General features: G+C 42.8%; 1 protein-coding gene across 1 annotated transcript in view; it reads left to right on the top strand.

Moving 5' to 3' along the window:
* Nucleotides 1-13,453: 13,453 nt before the first annotated feature.
* LOC118428614 (retinoid-inducible serine carboxypeptidase-like) overlaps nucleotides 13,454-17,195 on the top strand; it is a 22,376-nt gene continuing 18,634 nt past the window's right edge. Inside the window, exons 1-5 of the mRNA XM_035838719.1 lie at nucleotides 13,454-13,535; nucleotides 14,680-14,831; nucleotides 15,271-15,360; nucleotides 15,702-15,857; nucleotides 16,216-16,290. Coding sequence (XP_035694612.1) covers nucleotides 13,454-13,535; nucleotides 14,680-14,831; nucleotides 15,271-15,360; nucleotides 15,702-15,857; nucleotides 16,216-16,290 — 555 coding nt within the window. The remainder of the gene's footprint in view (nucleotides 13,536-14,679; nucleotides 14,832-15,270; nucleotides 15,361-15,701; nucleotides 15,858-16,215; nucleotides 16,291-17,195) is intronic.

Genomic DNA, 17,195 nt, shown 5'->3' with positions numbered 1-17,195 from the left:
GATTAATTCGCGGTATAAGCGCAGTGCGTCGTAAGTCGGGGAAGAATCGGAAGCATTATATGAAGGTATTCAACAGCTAGGTCCACATTTGGTTGGTGAAAGAAACACAAAAGCGGCCAGGCGGCTATTCAGAAGAGACACGAGTGAAAATCGTACGACGCTGGAAAAATTTTGAACATCATCCGATGCTCTGCGATGGCTGATTTTGATTACGATTTAGCTGCGATTCATTGCGATCATCGTGCGATATGCGGAATATGCCATCGCAAGGACGTCGTATGATTCTTGTGACCAGGGCTTTAAACATCTACGGAAGGCACCGCTTGAGCTTTTGGATCGTATCGACTTTAGCGTATCCGATTAAAGGAGCATTGAACGCTACATCCAGATAGAAGTGCTGCTTGAAAGGAAGATGTGAGACCTCTGATCTTCGTGAAGGTGAAGGGCTTTCACAAAAGAAGTCCAATGTCAAGTTCGCGCGGACGTATCATTCCTATTACTTTAGTACCAAGGTTATGTGCTTGCTCCTCTTGTTACGGCGTTATCTGGATCTAGCTGTAATTTCCAAGACCAAAATTTGGACTCACCCCAATATTTGACTGAGCGACTCAGGTCTTTGGCAAGAAATGAAAAATTCGCTGCTTCTGTTTGATTGTCCATTCGCATTATATGTAGGTAATACACGTGACTAACGTGAGCAGTGGATCATAAGTTGCAAAAAAACGAATACTTTGCCATTTAATGCACGCATTGGAGGAAAGATTGTTTGCTCAATGTGACAGCAAGATCTATGATGTTTACCACTTAGAACCTCCTTGTTTTCATGTTGGTTACTTGTTCTGTACATGTAACACTAACTCTCATAATTCTACCGGGTGCCATAATACCGCCACATCAACACGGAAAACATTATTACAGGGGGCTTCTGAAGATTGTCCTGAACAACTTAAGTATCTCAGGATTACTGATGTTGCATTGGTACATCTCTTTAAATCACTTTAAATTTCTGTAGTTTTCTCATGTGGCGGTATTATGGCACTCGGAGGAACTATGAGAGTTGATGTTCTTCTTCTTCTTCATGTAACGTCCAACTTCAAAGTGGTTGAAGGCTCTGGACGTGGTAGAGGATCGTTTGGCTTTGGGTGGTCGTTTTTTTACTAATTTACTTTGTGTTTGTGCGGGTGTATGGGTGTAGTATGAGTGGTATGAGACCAGTAGCCTAGCTCCTCAAGGGCAGGGGCGCTAATCCCTGTCCGCCTCCCTAGGATGTTACTACTTGTAGGGTAACAATTAGGCCGCCTGCTTGAAAGGAAAATGTACTTCCTTTGATCTCCTTGAAGGTGAATGGCTTTCTCAAGCGAAGCCCAATTCCAAGTTCATGTGCCCTTGAACTCCATAACGCCTGTTGCTTTAGTACCAAGGTCAGGTGCTTGCTTCTCTTGCTACGGCATGCCTGGTGGAACCTTCCGATATCAGCATTTTCTAGTAGGAATCCAACGCCATTCACTACACGCATTAGAAGAAAGTTGATCAGTTCTTTGTGACAGCAAGCTGTATGCGGAAATTATTGACGTTTACCACTTAGAACCTCCTTCTTATTATGTTGATCATATTGCTGTACATGTAACACTAACTCTCACTAACCCCCATTCCACCGGGTGCCATAATACCGCCACATCAACACGGAAATATTATTACAGGGAGCTTCACAAGATTGTACTGAACACCTGAATATCTAAAGTATATCTCAGGATTACTGTACTGCATTGGTACATCTCTTGACTTTGGCTTAGCTTTGTTTTCTTTGGAATCCAAGTTGTCTTCAGTCTGAGTTGTCTTACAACCTTTCCTATTGGACATCTGAAATTGTCTTCATTCAAAGTTAGAGTATAAAAGACCTGTTTCTTCCAGATCACTTCAGTGTCACTGACGAAGGATAGTGGATTCTATCCGAAACGTCTGACCGTTTCAAAACCATATCCAGTTGCTTGAGTAACTATTTTTGGCGTATCTCTTACGATGGTCTTTAGACCACTTTAAATGTCTGTAGTTTTCTGATGTGCCACCCGGAGGAATTATGAGGGTTGATGTTACTACTTGTAGGGTAACAATTAGGCCCACTGCTTGAAGGAAAGTGATGGAAAATTCCTGATCTAAAGAGATGTACCAATGCGGCATCAGTAACCCAGAGGTATATTAAGGAGTTTTCTGGACATTTCCCCGTTATCCACTTTTCCTTCATGCTCCTTGCACAAATTTTGAAGAAACATTACATATTTCTCGTTCTGAACCCTAAGGGACTACTTGGGTTTATATTTCATTACTTGGAAAGCATTTTTAGACAGCTTGTAGCGGGAAAGTGAATGACGGGGAATTGACCTGACACCTATTAAGGACAATCTTGCGAAGTCCCGTAAAATAATGTTTTTCGAGTTGATGTGGCAGTATTATGGCACCCGGCCGGTGAAATGATGAGTTGATGTTGCAATTTGTAGGTTGACAATTTTAAGTTAGTTTACACAGACGGCTACAGAAACGTAGGCAGGTGATTACGTAATGGTTAACTTTGTTACTCAACAACTTGTGCATGCCTTTTTTAAGGTAAAACTTTCGCGTTTCTTGTCTTCGAGGATCCAAGACCTGCTCCCTGTACTCCACACCCTCTCCACGAACGCACAGTTTTATACTTACTTTGCCATTTAGGCATTTTCGGATTTTCCTCCTGTCGTTTTCGACAAATGAGCAGGCAAACAGTCACTTGCCACAGTGGGTTCGGCGACCTGTTTGCCTGACCTTTTTAAGGTGAGGTAGGGGTTTGCAAATCCTCCACTTACTCGTCTACTGACGCTCATAGTCCCACAGCTGAAGGAACTGCCACATGTATGACGGCCCCAGCAGATACAGCTTTGTTATCTGGAGTATACGTCTCCTAGCCAAGGAGGACTTCCGACCAAGGATGTAAGGGGTTCCTCCTACCCCTGACTAGTGTATAGCGGGTGCGTCATGCCAGTACATGCCCCAAATGCCTGTCACTGACACTAGCCGAAGCTAGGTACACATTTTCACGTGATGATTCAAGTGAGGAGAGTCGTGTAAAGTGGGTTTCCCAAGGCCACAAGATCAGTGAAATGGCAGGATTCGAACTCGGTAACTCTTGGGTCTGATCCCAACGCGCTGCCGATTACGCCACGCGATCTATACTTTGCCATAGATCAGAGTTTACTCACAAGAGGCCAATTAGGCTACACGGTAGGGACCTTCTGCCGGTTAGCTAAGAGCGCTTTCGGTGACAGTCTAACATTTATCTGTCCGTATAATTGGCAGGTCTCGTTGCTTCATCCGCCTCTTCACGCTCAGCCGTTATGTTTGAAAAGGAAGCAGCAAACGATGTCATCATTAGCGCCGACCTATGTCGGCGACTTGATGAGGAAGTTCTTTCAGGAAATGATGACGATGACGTGCATGGTTTGCTTTCAACCCTGACAGGTAGTCAGCGGATGGTAATGACAACGATGCATCTGAACTTAAAAGGCAATCTGTGTTGGTAGAAGATATTCTGGGGTAAAGTTAAACTGCAATTTCCAAAAGACAATTGAATCAAATTTTCGACTGAATAGACTTTTAACTGCCAACTTCCAGACTTCCAACGCTTAGAACAGTTGTTGAAACTTTTCTAATGCTTGTTCTGGATAGCGACCTTCTCCTGATACAGTAGAAGCCGTTTAATTGCACACCCCATTTGCCAGCGTATTTCAGTTGGGCAAACTGTACAATTAAGGTCTTCATTCATTCATTCATTCTTTCTTTCATTCATTCATTCATTCATTCATTCATTCATTCATTCATTCATTCATTCATTCATTCATTCATTCATTCATTCATTCATTCATTCATTCATTCAATAATCCGGATCCGGCAAAACTATCCAGCTGGACCGCAATTTACAGAAGAGTGCAGTTATCCGCTGTGCAATTACCTGGCTTCTATACTGTATAACAGGCCAGTTAAAAGGTCTCACGACTGAGCACTGTCCTTGTTCGACCCCAAAGGTTTAAAATTCCATGTGCAAAAAAAAAATGCAACCACCGACGAACCTTGTTGTACACACACAAAGAGACGCCGCAGGACCAGAGGCGATCTAGACTTCGATCTAGACGTCAAGAGCTGCACGTTAGTCTCTAATTTGTGGCACTTTTGATAGAATGGCGGCAGTGTGAGGAAAGGCCAGGCCGCACAGGAAGCGATCCTGAGGCACTCTCCGTGCTTCAGACGGGAGGTTAATCGAACCGCCGATCCGCTCCCAGAGGTGCTGACAGAGGACAGCTTTCTTTTTCTAAGGTCATATATATAGCAAGTAACTTTTATGGATGACATCCTCTACAGACTACAGAAAAGTGTCGAAAATCATATCTAGTTGCTTGAGTAACTGCTTCTTGGCGTATCTTATTAACTGGGTGTCTAATCTTCATCGACGTAACATGGAAACCTTTTTTATCTTTCTCTTTGAAAGTGAATGCAGGATAACTTGTTTTGTAAAATCGTCCGTTTCGGAGGTCAATGAAGGACACAACTTCTCAAGTAATTAACTTAAGATCACTTTACAACATAAAAGTTGCATTCATGTTTATTGTTAAATGCAGAAAGAAGACACATGCCATACCCTGTGGCGTGTTTTTGAGAACTCAAGCGACTTGCTTTTGAAAATAGTTTTATTGGGAAGTTTTTCGCTTCAGTGTTTAGGTGAATTAGAAACTACGTCTTTTGGTAAACTGTGTTTTTCTCAGATAAATCCGAACAACTTGTTTTGTAAAATCGTTCCTTTGACATTGGAGGTGAGTTAAGGATACAAGCTATCTTTGTATTGTAAAGATACGTCAGTAAGATGCATGTAACACACGGCGGTGCCGCACTCAAGCTAATTGCTCATGTCAGCCGCACCACAGGACTGACAAACACGTGTAGGATAGCCTGGTAAATATAGACAACAGACGATCACGGTAAGTGACCGTCGTACTCTTGCGGAGAATCAAGGACAGCGTGTATTTGAGAGTCATGTTGGGACACCTTCGATCGGTGAATTACAGAACGGAAGCAATAACGTTTTGTTTGTTGTAAGAGCTCCAAGGCCAAAAATGATGCGCTTTCACTGGCACTCTAAGCCATCAAAGATCACAAAAGGGGCCCATTCTGTATATTTCTCGACTGATAAGTAGGCAAACACTCATTTGCCCGTGGATTCGGCGACCTGTTTGCCTGACCTGCACATGAATTTTTAAGGCAATGACTTTTTAAGGTGATGGACGTCCCACAGGTGCAGGAACTACCACATCTAAGACGGCCCCAGCAGATGCAGCTTTGTTATTTGGAGTATCCATCTTCTAGGAGGATTTCCAACCAAGGATGTAAGGAGTTCCTCCCGCCCCTGACTCGTGTATAGCGGGTGTGTCATGCCCGAACATGCTAAGGCCTGCCACTACGTATACTTTTGATATTTTAAGATAGAGTACATAAATCTTTATGCTAACATAAAGCAAGAAAAACGCAACTTCATGGATGACACTCTATAGAGCATTACAATGGCTGGAAAGCATGAGTCTTGATATATGCTTGAAAATAAAGAGATGGCAAAAATTGAACAAAGAAACAAACTAACAAACAAACAGATGGAACAATATATGAAATGTTTTTATTCTCGTGCTTTGAACAATATTTGCAAAAATACAACAACAACTGAATACATTTTTATTGGATGGCATGTATGAAATGTTCATTAGTCTGTTTTCATTTCTTTTTCTTGATTTTCTTCACAAAACAAAACGAGTCCTATGACACCCTGAAGAAAGTTAGGGTGACCTTATATCTTGTATAACGAAAATGGGACATGATGGTACCAGTTTTCTACCTATAAATTACTCCAGCATTGGTGGTGATCAAACCAATAAAATCTTCTCATCTAAAACCTATAATTCCTGCGTCAGCAATTTCAAGCCATTAATGTCCACAGAATGACAGGCCGGAGCAAATGACAAGCTCAAAGCCATGTGCACTTCCTAATAAGGCGACATGACGTCAACCACTTCCTGGAAGTCGTTGAGAAGGTCGGTTGAGGCTGAAGACGATTTAACAATTATCTTACTAATTACAAGAAAAAAGATGAGACGTAACATGAAAGGAACCACATCTCTTCGGCACGTGCATTCGATAAGGTAACATGGCGTCAACGGTTCTGCATGACCTTGCGAATTGTCCTGAAGGTCAGACTATTATTGTACATGAATTTCTTTTTACATTCTATCTAAAAGGTTCAGTTTCATTTCTATTGTTTCTATCAGTCACAGCTTCTAGAAGAATTAAAAGAATAAAACAGAAAGAAAAAGGTAAAAAGATCAACGAAATAAATAAACAGTAAAGCAAGTATATAACGCTGGCTTTATCCACGGGGGTAACCTATATCCGTTGTATAAGACAACAAGGTATTCAGGGATATCAAATCGACGGACGGTGGATTCAAATTTCAATATTATGTAAATATTGCACTTTGAAATACTGTAAATGCAGAAATGTTCGCGGTGGATTAATGTTCGCGGTTTTCGCGGTGACCACGAACATTTTTCAATTATGATATTAGATTGCAGTTTATGGTGTTATCGCGAACTTAAATCCACCGCAAAAAGTCCTTTTTCCCGCTACCGCGAAATTAAATCCCCGCGAACTTAAATACATTTACAGCAACAATTCCCGGGTATTTGAATTGCATTTTAGAAATTCTCACATCATCATCATCATCATCATCGGTCGACGTGATCAAATGTAAACATGTTCGCACATGTCTACACACGACGGGGTGACATACCCTTTCGTAGGCTAATTACAAGACGGGGATGCGCCAGGTCTCCCGTCCGGGTGAATGATGTAATTCACCATGTGGCTGATACGAGACAGAGGTTCGCCAGGCCTCCATCCGGGTGATTTGAAGTGAATCACCAACTCCCGACAGAAGGATTTGCACCAACGCACACCGCACCATCGCACGTGTGGGGGTTCTTTAACGTGCATGGGGTATGGCTCTCCCCATACACGGGACCTCCATTTAACGTCCTATCCGAGGGACGACTCATTTTTCACTTGAGTAAAGTGAGGAAAGTCGTGTAAAGTGCCTTTCCCACATCATTCCAGTTATTTGTGCATGTTCTTATGGTCGTCCCGAATGTTTTGGTCATGTTCACAACTTTCGAGGTGAATTTGAAGTGGAGAAATATCAAACGGCATTCAAAGTGTATTCTAACTGCAGTTTGACCGCATTCTACGGCATTTCAACATTATTCGAAACATTCTGATCTCATTCGATGATAAACCGACCGTCTGTAAGAATAGGCACAAATGCAGTGTGAATTTGAAGAATGTGCTACGAATATTCAGGAATATACAGGAATGCACTACGTATGCCCATGAATTTTTGTGTGTGAAGGGGTATTAGGTCCATTTGGAATTTGTACCCGAATGTGGCGCGAATTTTGCAAATTGTTCGTTCCGTCTGGTTCTCATTGCTTCCTGTTGATTCGGTTTCAGTTTGAAGGCCCTTTTAGGCACAGCATACCCTGGGAAACCTGCTCGAGAAGCTTCGCAAATAAGAGTTACCGATCCCTGGCCTAACGCGCGCCCGCCCGCTTCTATGCACCGGCCCCATTACCAGCTGGCCCCACTTACGCCGGTCCCCAACATCGCTCGCTTCTCGAGAAGGAGGCTCGTGTTAGTAGGGGCCAGCTGGTTCGAGGGCCGGCGGGTGTTAGGCGGCGGGTGTCCCGTGCGTGCGTGTTGTAGGGATCGGTAAACTTTGCGTGCCTCGTTAGGAGTCTGCGTTTTCCCAGGGTAGGCACAGCAGATAACAACCCACAGCTCAAAAGGGATAGAGACAATCTTTACTTTTATCTGTGTGTGTGTGACGTAACAGGATGCAGCGTCAGCAATAGCAGCTGTTTTGCTACTTCCCGCCACAAGAGATGAAAGAACGCCGCAGATACGTTAGAGTTTTCCATGGTTCGATCTTTACCATAAATGGTTCGGAGCCTGTAGTGTAGCAAACATCGTATGACGCCATAGCATATGTAACGATTCGGGCAGTACTAGGTTTGTTTTGCTACATCGTGTTGTCACAAATAGACGAACGTTGATGATATGTTACACCCATGTAATACCCATAGAAGTGGACGATATAGTCTACAGTATGCCTTTTTGTGGAATGCAAAGTGTCTTATGGACTCTGTAAATGTGACAAAAAGGCAAGAAGATATCGCTACCCAGTTTCGATCGTCACAGAGGCTTACGATCTATGGGCTATTGGGGGAAAGATTGCCGTCAGACGGGCCGTTTGGGACACGGACGTACGCCGTTAGGAATGAGAAGTTTCCCCCTTTTTGTGATGTTTTGTGAGGATGCGCCTTTTGGCCCAAGGAAATGTTTGACCTCGCTATCAAAGTGAAAGGCCATAACAAAAGTCACAAAGGCTGTCAAAGCGAAAGTTAGACGATCGCGTAAAAAGTTTCTGCAAACAGCCCGGCCGGGCCCCGGGTACGAAATGTGACGTAGTACGAAGGAGGGTAGTGACAGATCCTACTCCAGTGAGCTTCACCCGTGTTCTTGATAACAGCTTTATTGTGAAAAACAAAAACAATGCAAGAAATGACAACGGATATGCATCGGCCTATATTTCCTTACAGGAATAAAAGAGACCACCTACATCTGGGCACATCAGCCATCACTACTACATCACGTGACTTACGTGAGTGGTCATTCTGACCTGACGAAGGCAATCTTAACTTTGGAATCACTTGGCATTCTGCGATATTAGTAGCTGTTTTTCGATATTTTTGGCACCTTGCGGCATGCATATGCTCATTTTGCAGCTGCTTTGTACGATTGAGGGTGTGGTCGAAAACGATTTTTTTTTTGGATAGGGACAAAAACTGATGTGCGCGCTGATATCATCCACAGTCCACATGGCCTTGGATTACTTTGCCCATTGACCAAAGTATCCTGCGGAAATGGGTGTTTTTGCAAGTGAACAATAGTCTGCGCACGTTCACAACGCCGCTGGGCCAGAAGCAGCGACAACGAGTCGCTTGTAACAATCGCCGGTCTGTGATACAAACGATGATATCGGCACGCAGCGGAAACTGAATTTTCCTCCCGCCACAAACCGGTGCTGTATACTGTAAATGCAGAAACTTTCGCGGTGGATTAATTAAATGTTCGAGGTTTTCGCGATGGCCGCTTCACCGCGAAGTTAAAACCACCGCGAACATTTTTCCATAGCAGTATGAGACTACAGTGCATGGTGCTGCCGCGAAATTAAAACCACCGCGAAAAGTCCTTTTTCCCGCTACCGCGAAATTAAATCCCCGCGAACTTAATAGCATTTACAGTATATCCTTATCGCGAAGTTTAAAGGCCTTGCACGCTGGGGCGCCATAAATGTTGTTTGCTCGCCACGTTTCTGTCGACATCTTTTTGATCTTCCCTCGCGGTTATGACGGGTCGACCAACAGCAGAGTATTAACGAGGTATCTTAGCGTTGCTTCCGCTCTGGCGATAAACATTTCAAAGGAAGGGAAAACCTTAAGGGATCATTTTACGGACCTCCCGACGCTTCAGGGCGAGGGCAAGCCGTTTTAAAACGCGTTTTCCTGTGTATGGTAGGAGCGAAGTGTGTTTGATCTAAGTATGAATGGGGACCTTGTCAAATATTCGCAAATAACAGAAGTCAAGTTGTTCGGTCTCAATACAAGAAGGGAGCGACTCAAACATTGATGAGTACAGTACTAGTATTTACGATAGCAAAGTACACGCAAGTTTATGAGTGTGTTTGTGTGTTTGTTTGTATGTATGTATGTATGTGTGTGTTTATGTGTGTGTGTGCATGTATGTGTGTGTGTGTGTGTGTGTGTGTGCGTGTGTATATGGAACGTGGTAAGTAATGACACATCATATTTCTGACATATCGTCAATTAAATGTTAACATAATTATGCATTGATGATATTGATTCCAACGTTATTTTCATTAATAATGAAGAATAATCAGATAAAAAATTTAATTAAGCAATACATTTCAAAATGATCTAGATATTTCTTAGTATTCAGCGTAGAGCTAGTAGATCTCCAATGTCTTGTCCCACGACGTTACGTGTTTTCTTTTTTTTGGGGGGGGGGGGCTATTCAGATGTCTGGGATTCGGGCTGCACGGAAAATCCGTCAAGAGTTTCACGGAATCAAATGAATTAATTCGTTTGCTAATGGACAATTCCTTCCTCCATTGCGAAATCCGGCTCTATAACAAGGCAATGACCCAGCAATACCACCGACGCTTAGCCATGATCGGTAACTCACGAATGGTTCGTCCAACATGATTTTTAATCAATTATTGCACTATGTTAAGCACGAGTGTGCTGTTTTTATGTGGTCATTTGTATGTCAAGTGTCTTCAGCTCTTTGCATTCATAGTTAGGGTATAAAAGACCAGTTTCTCCCAGATCACTTTAGTGTCACTGATAAAAGATAGAGGATGCTGTCTGACCGTTTCCAAAGTCATGTCTTTCAGCAACGATTGTGGCATATTTTAATTACCTGGATGTCTAACCTTCGTTGACAAATTAATTACTTTACTTTATTCTTCATTTCAGGTTAAAAACCCATAGGTACACAAAAGATACATACATATACATTAAAACCTCTACCTGTATAATAAGCCATGACAGTCGCTGAAAAAAGTATTTACAGAAATTACAGATCCTCGGTTACGTAACATCAATCGTTATGTCCTACTATTATGTTGGTAACACTTTTATGCGCGACACAAAACGACTTTTACCACTGCAGTGGCGTGATCACATAGAATCCCAGCCTTCAAAGAACCCAAATGTAATTCTGGTCATACCTCATAACCGTATTTCGCCATGTCTGCACATGAATGTAGAGGACAATGCATTTTCGGTCACAGCTGGCTGGATAAAAGTTGGATCATTTTGATCTTTAGAACCAATGGCATCATCTTTATGTAACTTCCTTTCTCATATAAAGACCTTGTTATAACCAATGTCATTCTATATGATATCCTTGTCACGTCAACGATGGATCAAAGAAAAAGACATTTTCTTCCTGCAAACAAAATGTTAATCCGCAACTCATGCGGACTTGAATATACGCACTCCAATTACTGAACGCCCTATTTTTTCTTTCCTTTGCACATTTAGCTGCAAGCGTTGTTTAAACTTAGCCTGGGTACCATCCAATTTCAATCAGGGCACCTTGCACTAAAAAATCTGTTTGTGGCAGCAAAGAAGCCAGAAGGGGAAAGGGGTGGGGGTTGGGGGGATGGGAAGGGGAAGGGGAATGGTTTAGCGATTTAACCCACACTACCACACACCCGCCCTTCCTTGCACAGTAGTACATCATGGAAGACCAATACTTCGTCAGTGCCGAAAAGTCCCACTTACACCCAATGTCATTCCCCATACCTAACATGTCAGGGGCCTTCTGCACTGTAGCGGAGAACTTATTACATGATTAAGATATAATCAGTTTAAAGTTATGGAAACGCTAATCCAATCTGTACGTGAACGTGGACGAAACCACAGTTTTTTCCCCAGCTGAGTCACCTACTATTGGACCCTTTTATTACCTTTGCCAGAAGGTTATGTTTTAGGCTTGAGCGTCTGTTTGTCCTTCCGTCTGTTAACAGTATAACTCGAGAAGCCTTTGATGGATCCTGATGATATTTGGTAGGTGGGTAGGGGTCGGGAAAACGAAGGTCAAGTTCGATAATGGCCCCCTAGCGGCTTGCCAAGGTACTGAAGCGGAACCTCCATTTTTCTGAAGATGTAAGGACATGCGTGGAGAAATAATTTTGAAATTTTATTACAGTGTGGAAAGCGGGATCGCATGAGAGACAGCTGTATGTTCAATATAATTAATAACATGACAGTGCAACATGTTTCACAAGCCGAAAACAGAAATATATTTAGATTTCTATTTGCATGTTCATGGTACACAAAAAGCTCGTGTATTAGTAGTCAATTATATTTGAACCGACGTCAAAGGAAGACGAAGATAAAAAAAAGGAGCCCCTGAAAGAAGTATAAATTTCAGCACGCATGCGGAGTTCGCAGACATACGCGTGTCATGGAATGCCAAGGCAAGAAGGTTACATAGAGACCTCCTCGCTCAAGGCAACTAGGATAACACAAAGGGCATCTGGTTTTGCAAGCCGATACTAGAAAGAAATCTAACTCAAAGCACCAATTACCTTTGAGTACCAAAAATAGTTGTGCAAGGTAGTTTGAAGCTACTAAAGAAGGATCAGAGTCGTGCAGACATGATTTAATTTTAGTTACAAAATAAACGAAACGCTGAGATGCAGCCACGTCTTTACATCATGGAAATTGTCAGTTGAGGTAGCTATCAGGCCTTCGTTTGCATAATTAATATCTGTCGATGTTGCTCTCCCTCTCAGCGACATGTGTCGCGTGTTTGAATAGTCCCATCACGGAACACATTGGAGTCATGAATTTTCCTCACTAATTACTCAAATCATTTTTCCTAATTTGCATTATTTCGATAACCGCAGTTATCACATAAAAAACTTCCAAAGCCCCTGCAATTTTAGGACAAAATGCTAGAGAGATAAAGCCTATCTCACTCCTTGTGTATAAAACCAATCGTATACTGTAAATGCATTTAAAATCGCGGCGATTTGATTTCGCGGTAGCGGGAAAAGGGACTTTTCGCGGGGCCAAAGTTTTAAGTTTAAAAGTTCGCGGAAGCACCATACATAGTCTCCCTGACTGCCATGGAAAAATGTTCGCGGTGGTTTAAAGTTCGCGGTGAATCGGCCACGGCGAAAACTGCGAACATTAAACCACCGTGAAAATTTCTGCATTTACAATACTATACTAGTACAAATGTATGCAAAATTGCCCTGCAGTCCCATAATAAGCCGCTAGAGGGGGAAAAATCTAATCGGTTCAATCTCTCTTCAAGACATACCCACGTACAACATTCAGCCCGGGTCTTTTCGAGTTATCGTTTTCGCGCACAAACTCTCATACACAGACACAGACACACACACACACACACACACACACACACACACACACCTTGGTTTATCTGAGGTCATCGGCCAGTCGCGTGTCTGTCTGCGGAGGCAATTGACCTTAGATAACCTCTAGCAGACGACACTTGAAGCCGGGTGGGTCAAAAGAACAACTGCCAAGGTATGAAGCTAAAATGAGACAGAAAATAGGGCCTTAACGAGCCTCTCATTCCTCTCTCACTTAACGATGACCTTGCGTTTGATTCTAGTCGCAATCTCTCTTGAAAAGACGCGAAAAAAGCGTCATTGTAGCCGACTTCGGGTTATCATGTGATGGTCATGTGGTAGTGTTACTACAGGATGTCCAACATGGCGGCCGGACGGTGTGTGAAAGTTTGGCTGTGGCCGGTCCTGGCTGTAGGGACGTGTTTGCTGCTCTGTAGGTGTACAGGTAGGTGGTCAGGATGTGTGCAAGTTGTTCATGTTCAAGGTGGGACCAACTGAACGATGTGGATGGTAGGAAATAGTGGCTCAATCATGTGTTGTTTGGTGTTTTGGGGGAGGGGGAAAGATCTTCACTTACTCAGTCACCGTTTAATAATATCCTTATATTTCAAGGACTTCTATATTAAGTTATCATCATTTTATAAAACATCAGTTATTCTATTCACTAACTTGGGACTTGATACGTTGATTTTTTTTTTTAAAGAAAGTCTGCATTTTGGGCTTATTGGGGGTATTGTCCTGATTCATCTGTATCAGAAATATTGCAGGAGATTTTGCAGCATGTGACCAGATTTCAGATATCCAGGTATTCAAAACAATTCTATAGCAGGCTACAATAACACCTGGTCTTTCTCAAGGTGGCAGTCTTACCTTTTGAAATTTCCGTAATGATTAAGTGGTTAGGATTTGGCGCTCTTAGTCTCCAAGCGGACCCTACGGTGCCTTAGAAATAGTATCAAAGCTGCCTGTTTGACTCCCTTAGCCGGCTATCTCCCTTTGGCCGGCTATACTCCTTTGCCAGCTTTGATATTGTTTCCAAGGCACCGTAGGGTCTGCTTGGTTTGACTCCCTTAGCCGGCTATCTCCCTTTGGCCGGCTATACTCCTTTGCCAGCTTTGATATTGTTTCCAAGGAACCGTAGGGTCTGCTTGGAGACTAGGCGCTCTCACCTCCAAGGCTCGGGGTTTGATTCCCGGTGTGGGAACCAATATTAGAAAGGAGTACGAACAGTAAGAAACAATATCCTGACTCTTCCGGGATTCCAACCCGCGCTGAATCCGGGCCACCAGATCACAACCCCAGATGCTAAACTGTTACTCCAAAAGGCTGAAAGCCATTTGGCATGGTCAGTTAAGCAGCCCTTGAACTAGCCTGAGTATCATCCTCCGTGGTAACCGCTGGCTCACGACTTTCACTTGCTAACCGTAGTTAGCAAGCGAAAGTCGTGAGCCAGCGGTTACTATGGAGGATGGTACTCAGGCTACCCTTGAACACCACTGTTACAGAATTATGAATGAGTGCTAATTTTTTTGCTATTATTTATATATAATCATGACCTTAATATGTAACGTTTACCAATGAAATTCCAGCTGAATTGGACTGTAAGCCCGGCCCCAAAGTCAAGAACCAGGACTGGGGTTACGTGGACGTGCGTCCCTCCGCCCACATGTTCTGGTGGCTGTACTACAGGACAGACAAACCCGCCGGCTCGGAACCCACTCCACTCATACTCTGGTTACAGGTGAGGAGGATACTTACATTTAGGTTTGATGTAAAACCACCACCACACTTATAGAAAAGAGTAGGGGTCCTTCTTGGTGTGAGTGGTCCAATGGCCACACTTGGGGCCATTTCTGTGGTATTGAGGTAGGGAATTTTCATGAGTAGCCTTCGTAACCTCTGCTTCTCCTATTAGTCTCAATCATGATACTTCTGATGTAGGGAGAAGAGATGCTTATAACACAGTTACAGTGGTTATTTAACAAGATAAGCTATAACCCTAGAGTGGCCTTTGGGTCTAGTTATGTGGTAACCATGCATTGAATAAAAAAATAATCTAATTTACTAGTAATGAAGAAGATTGTGCTACTAGTACTACAGAATGATGGTGCCCTCTTAATTATAACGGTTATAATTAAAAGGGCACCATCATTCTGAAGACATGATGTTGTTTCTTACAGGGAGGCCCCGGAGGCTCGTCCACCGGCTTTGGAAACTTCCAGGAGATCGGTCCTCTGGATGTCAGTCAGCAGCCAAGGAACACCACATGGGTATGTAGATGTGGAGGGGATGTGTAGTATTACATGACATTGTATTGGTATTCTGAGTAAGGCCACACTGACTTAATTTTATGGATGACATCCTCTGGAGATCCCAAAACTAATGTGTGAGGGTGAAAAATCCAGCCATGTTATGTCAAATCCAGCCATGTTATGCCTAACATTTCTATTGCAGAAAAAGCAGTAATAAAACTTCTTAAGTCTTTGATATGACTCAGCTGGGAATCAAACTCACAACCTACCAAATTACAGGCAAACACTCTACTGACTTGCACCAGATTGTATTATCTATATTTTGATTTGCACTAATTTTTCCTCCCAAACACACTCAGCTTTCAGTGGCCAACCTGTTGTTCATAGACAACCCAGTGGGGACAGGTTTCAGCTACGTGACAAACAAGAATGCCTACGCCACCAACGTCAGCATGGTCGCTACCGACCTTGTCACTCTGCTGAAGGACTTCTTTACCTGCAAGACAGACTTACAGGTGAGCATTAGGCTTCTCGGATTTACCTGCCCATTTAAAAACATACCATTAAACTGTTCATTTGTTATGAACCTTTGTTACGTATTGTCGTTATCTAACTTAGTAACAGCCAGTAATCGACGGACAATAGGTGTGAAATATTCCTCCCTGCCCCTCGCGTGCCACCAGTTTAGTGTTAAGTTAAGTTACTCTGCATCTCAAAGAACCGACTTCATGGGGGTTGACCTCGCTAGAAATCTAGTTTATGTTATTCAGAGCTGATCCCCCCCCTGCCCCCCCCCCATGTTAAACTGTGCTGATACTGTTTTATAAACTTGAAAACTGAATACTGACAGTCACATCTTTTTTCATCTTTCAGAAAGTTCCCTTTTATATATTCTGTGAGTCGTATGGAGGAAAGATGTCGGCAGCATTAGCTCAGATGCTTGATAAGGTAAAGTACATGATCTATATACAATGTTGTATACTTCCTGATACATAATAAGCGTCCAGTGGTTAGTGGTTCTGCTTCTACACCAAGAAACCGTTTGATTCTGGCTGTGTTGCTCATGACCCGACATACAGGAAAGGGTCTCAGTCCTTAGGACAAGACGCTTTACCGTGGTCCATTGTTCATTGTGCTTGTAAATGGAGGGAACTCAGCAAATTTTCCTGGTACTGATACTACAATGAACCCATAAAAAGTGTACATAGCATCTGTCTTCTCTGTCACAACCATCTAAGCTCTTCCGTTTTTTGGACAAGCCCTCTAGCCCTATTGTCCAGGCAAGTGAAAGTGCTGATCTTGGTCAAGTGCATGTCCTACCCAACTTGCCTGATTGGGCAAGTAAGATTTTTCCATTGAGTGAGATTTTGATGCACTTGTAACTTTTTACAGTCATGACAACAAGCAATGGTCAGCATAGAAAAATAGAGGCAATAATGAGAATTCCACTGCTGGAAGTGAAAACGTATATAAAAATGACAATTGAATTTTGGGCAAGTGAAAAGTTGGTTCGGGAAAGTAGATTTTTTATGTGCTAGGACATTAGCAGGGCTCAAAATACCACCTGCATATGCAGGTTAGTGCAGGTAAAATTGGAGCTGTGCTGGTATATTTGGTGTCTACCTGCACCTAACCTGACTGGTCCATGTACTGGACTTTATTCATAAATGTCCTATGATGTAGGTATATATGGATTGTTATCAGCTGCATTGACTGTTACATGTACCATCTAATAATAAAAGTATTAAGAATAAATAGCAATGCATGGTTCCTGAACAATCAGTATGATCAACTCTTCCTAAATCCAGAGTGGTGCAGGTAAGAATTGTCAGAAAAAGTATTTTGAGCCCTGA

This window comes from Branchiostoma floridae, chromosome 13 (genome assembly GCF_000003815.2).
Source record: "Branchiostoma floridae strain S238N-H82 chromosome 13, Bfl_VNyyK, whole genome shotgun sequence".
Lineage (NCBI taxonomy): Eukaryota > Metazoa > Chordata > Leptocardii > Amphioxiformes > Branchiostomatidae > Branchiostoma > Branchiostoma floridae.
This window is presented reverse-complemented; position numbering and strand designations above follow the sequence as displayed.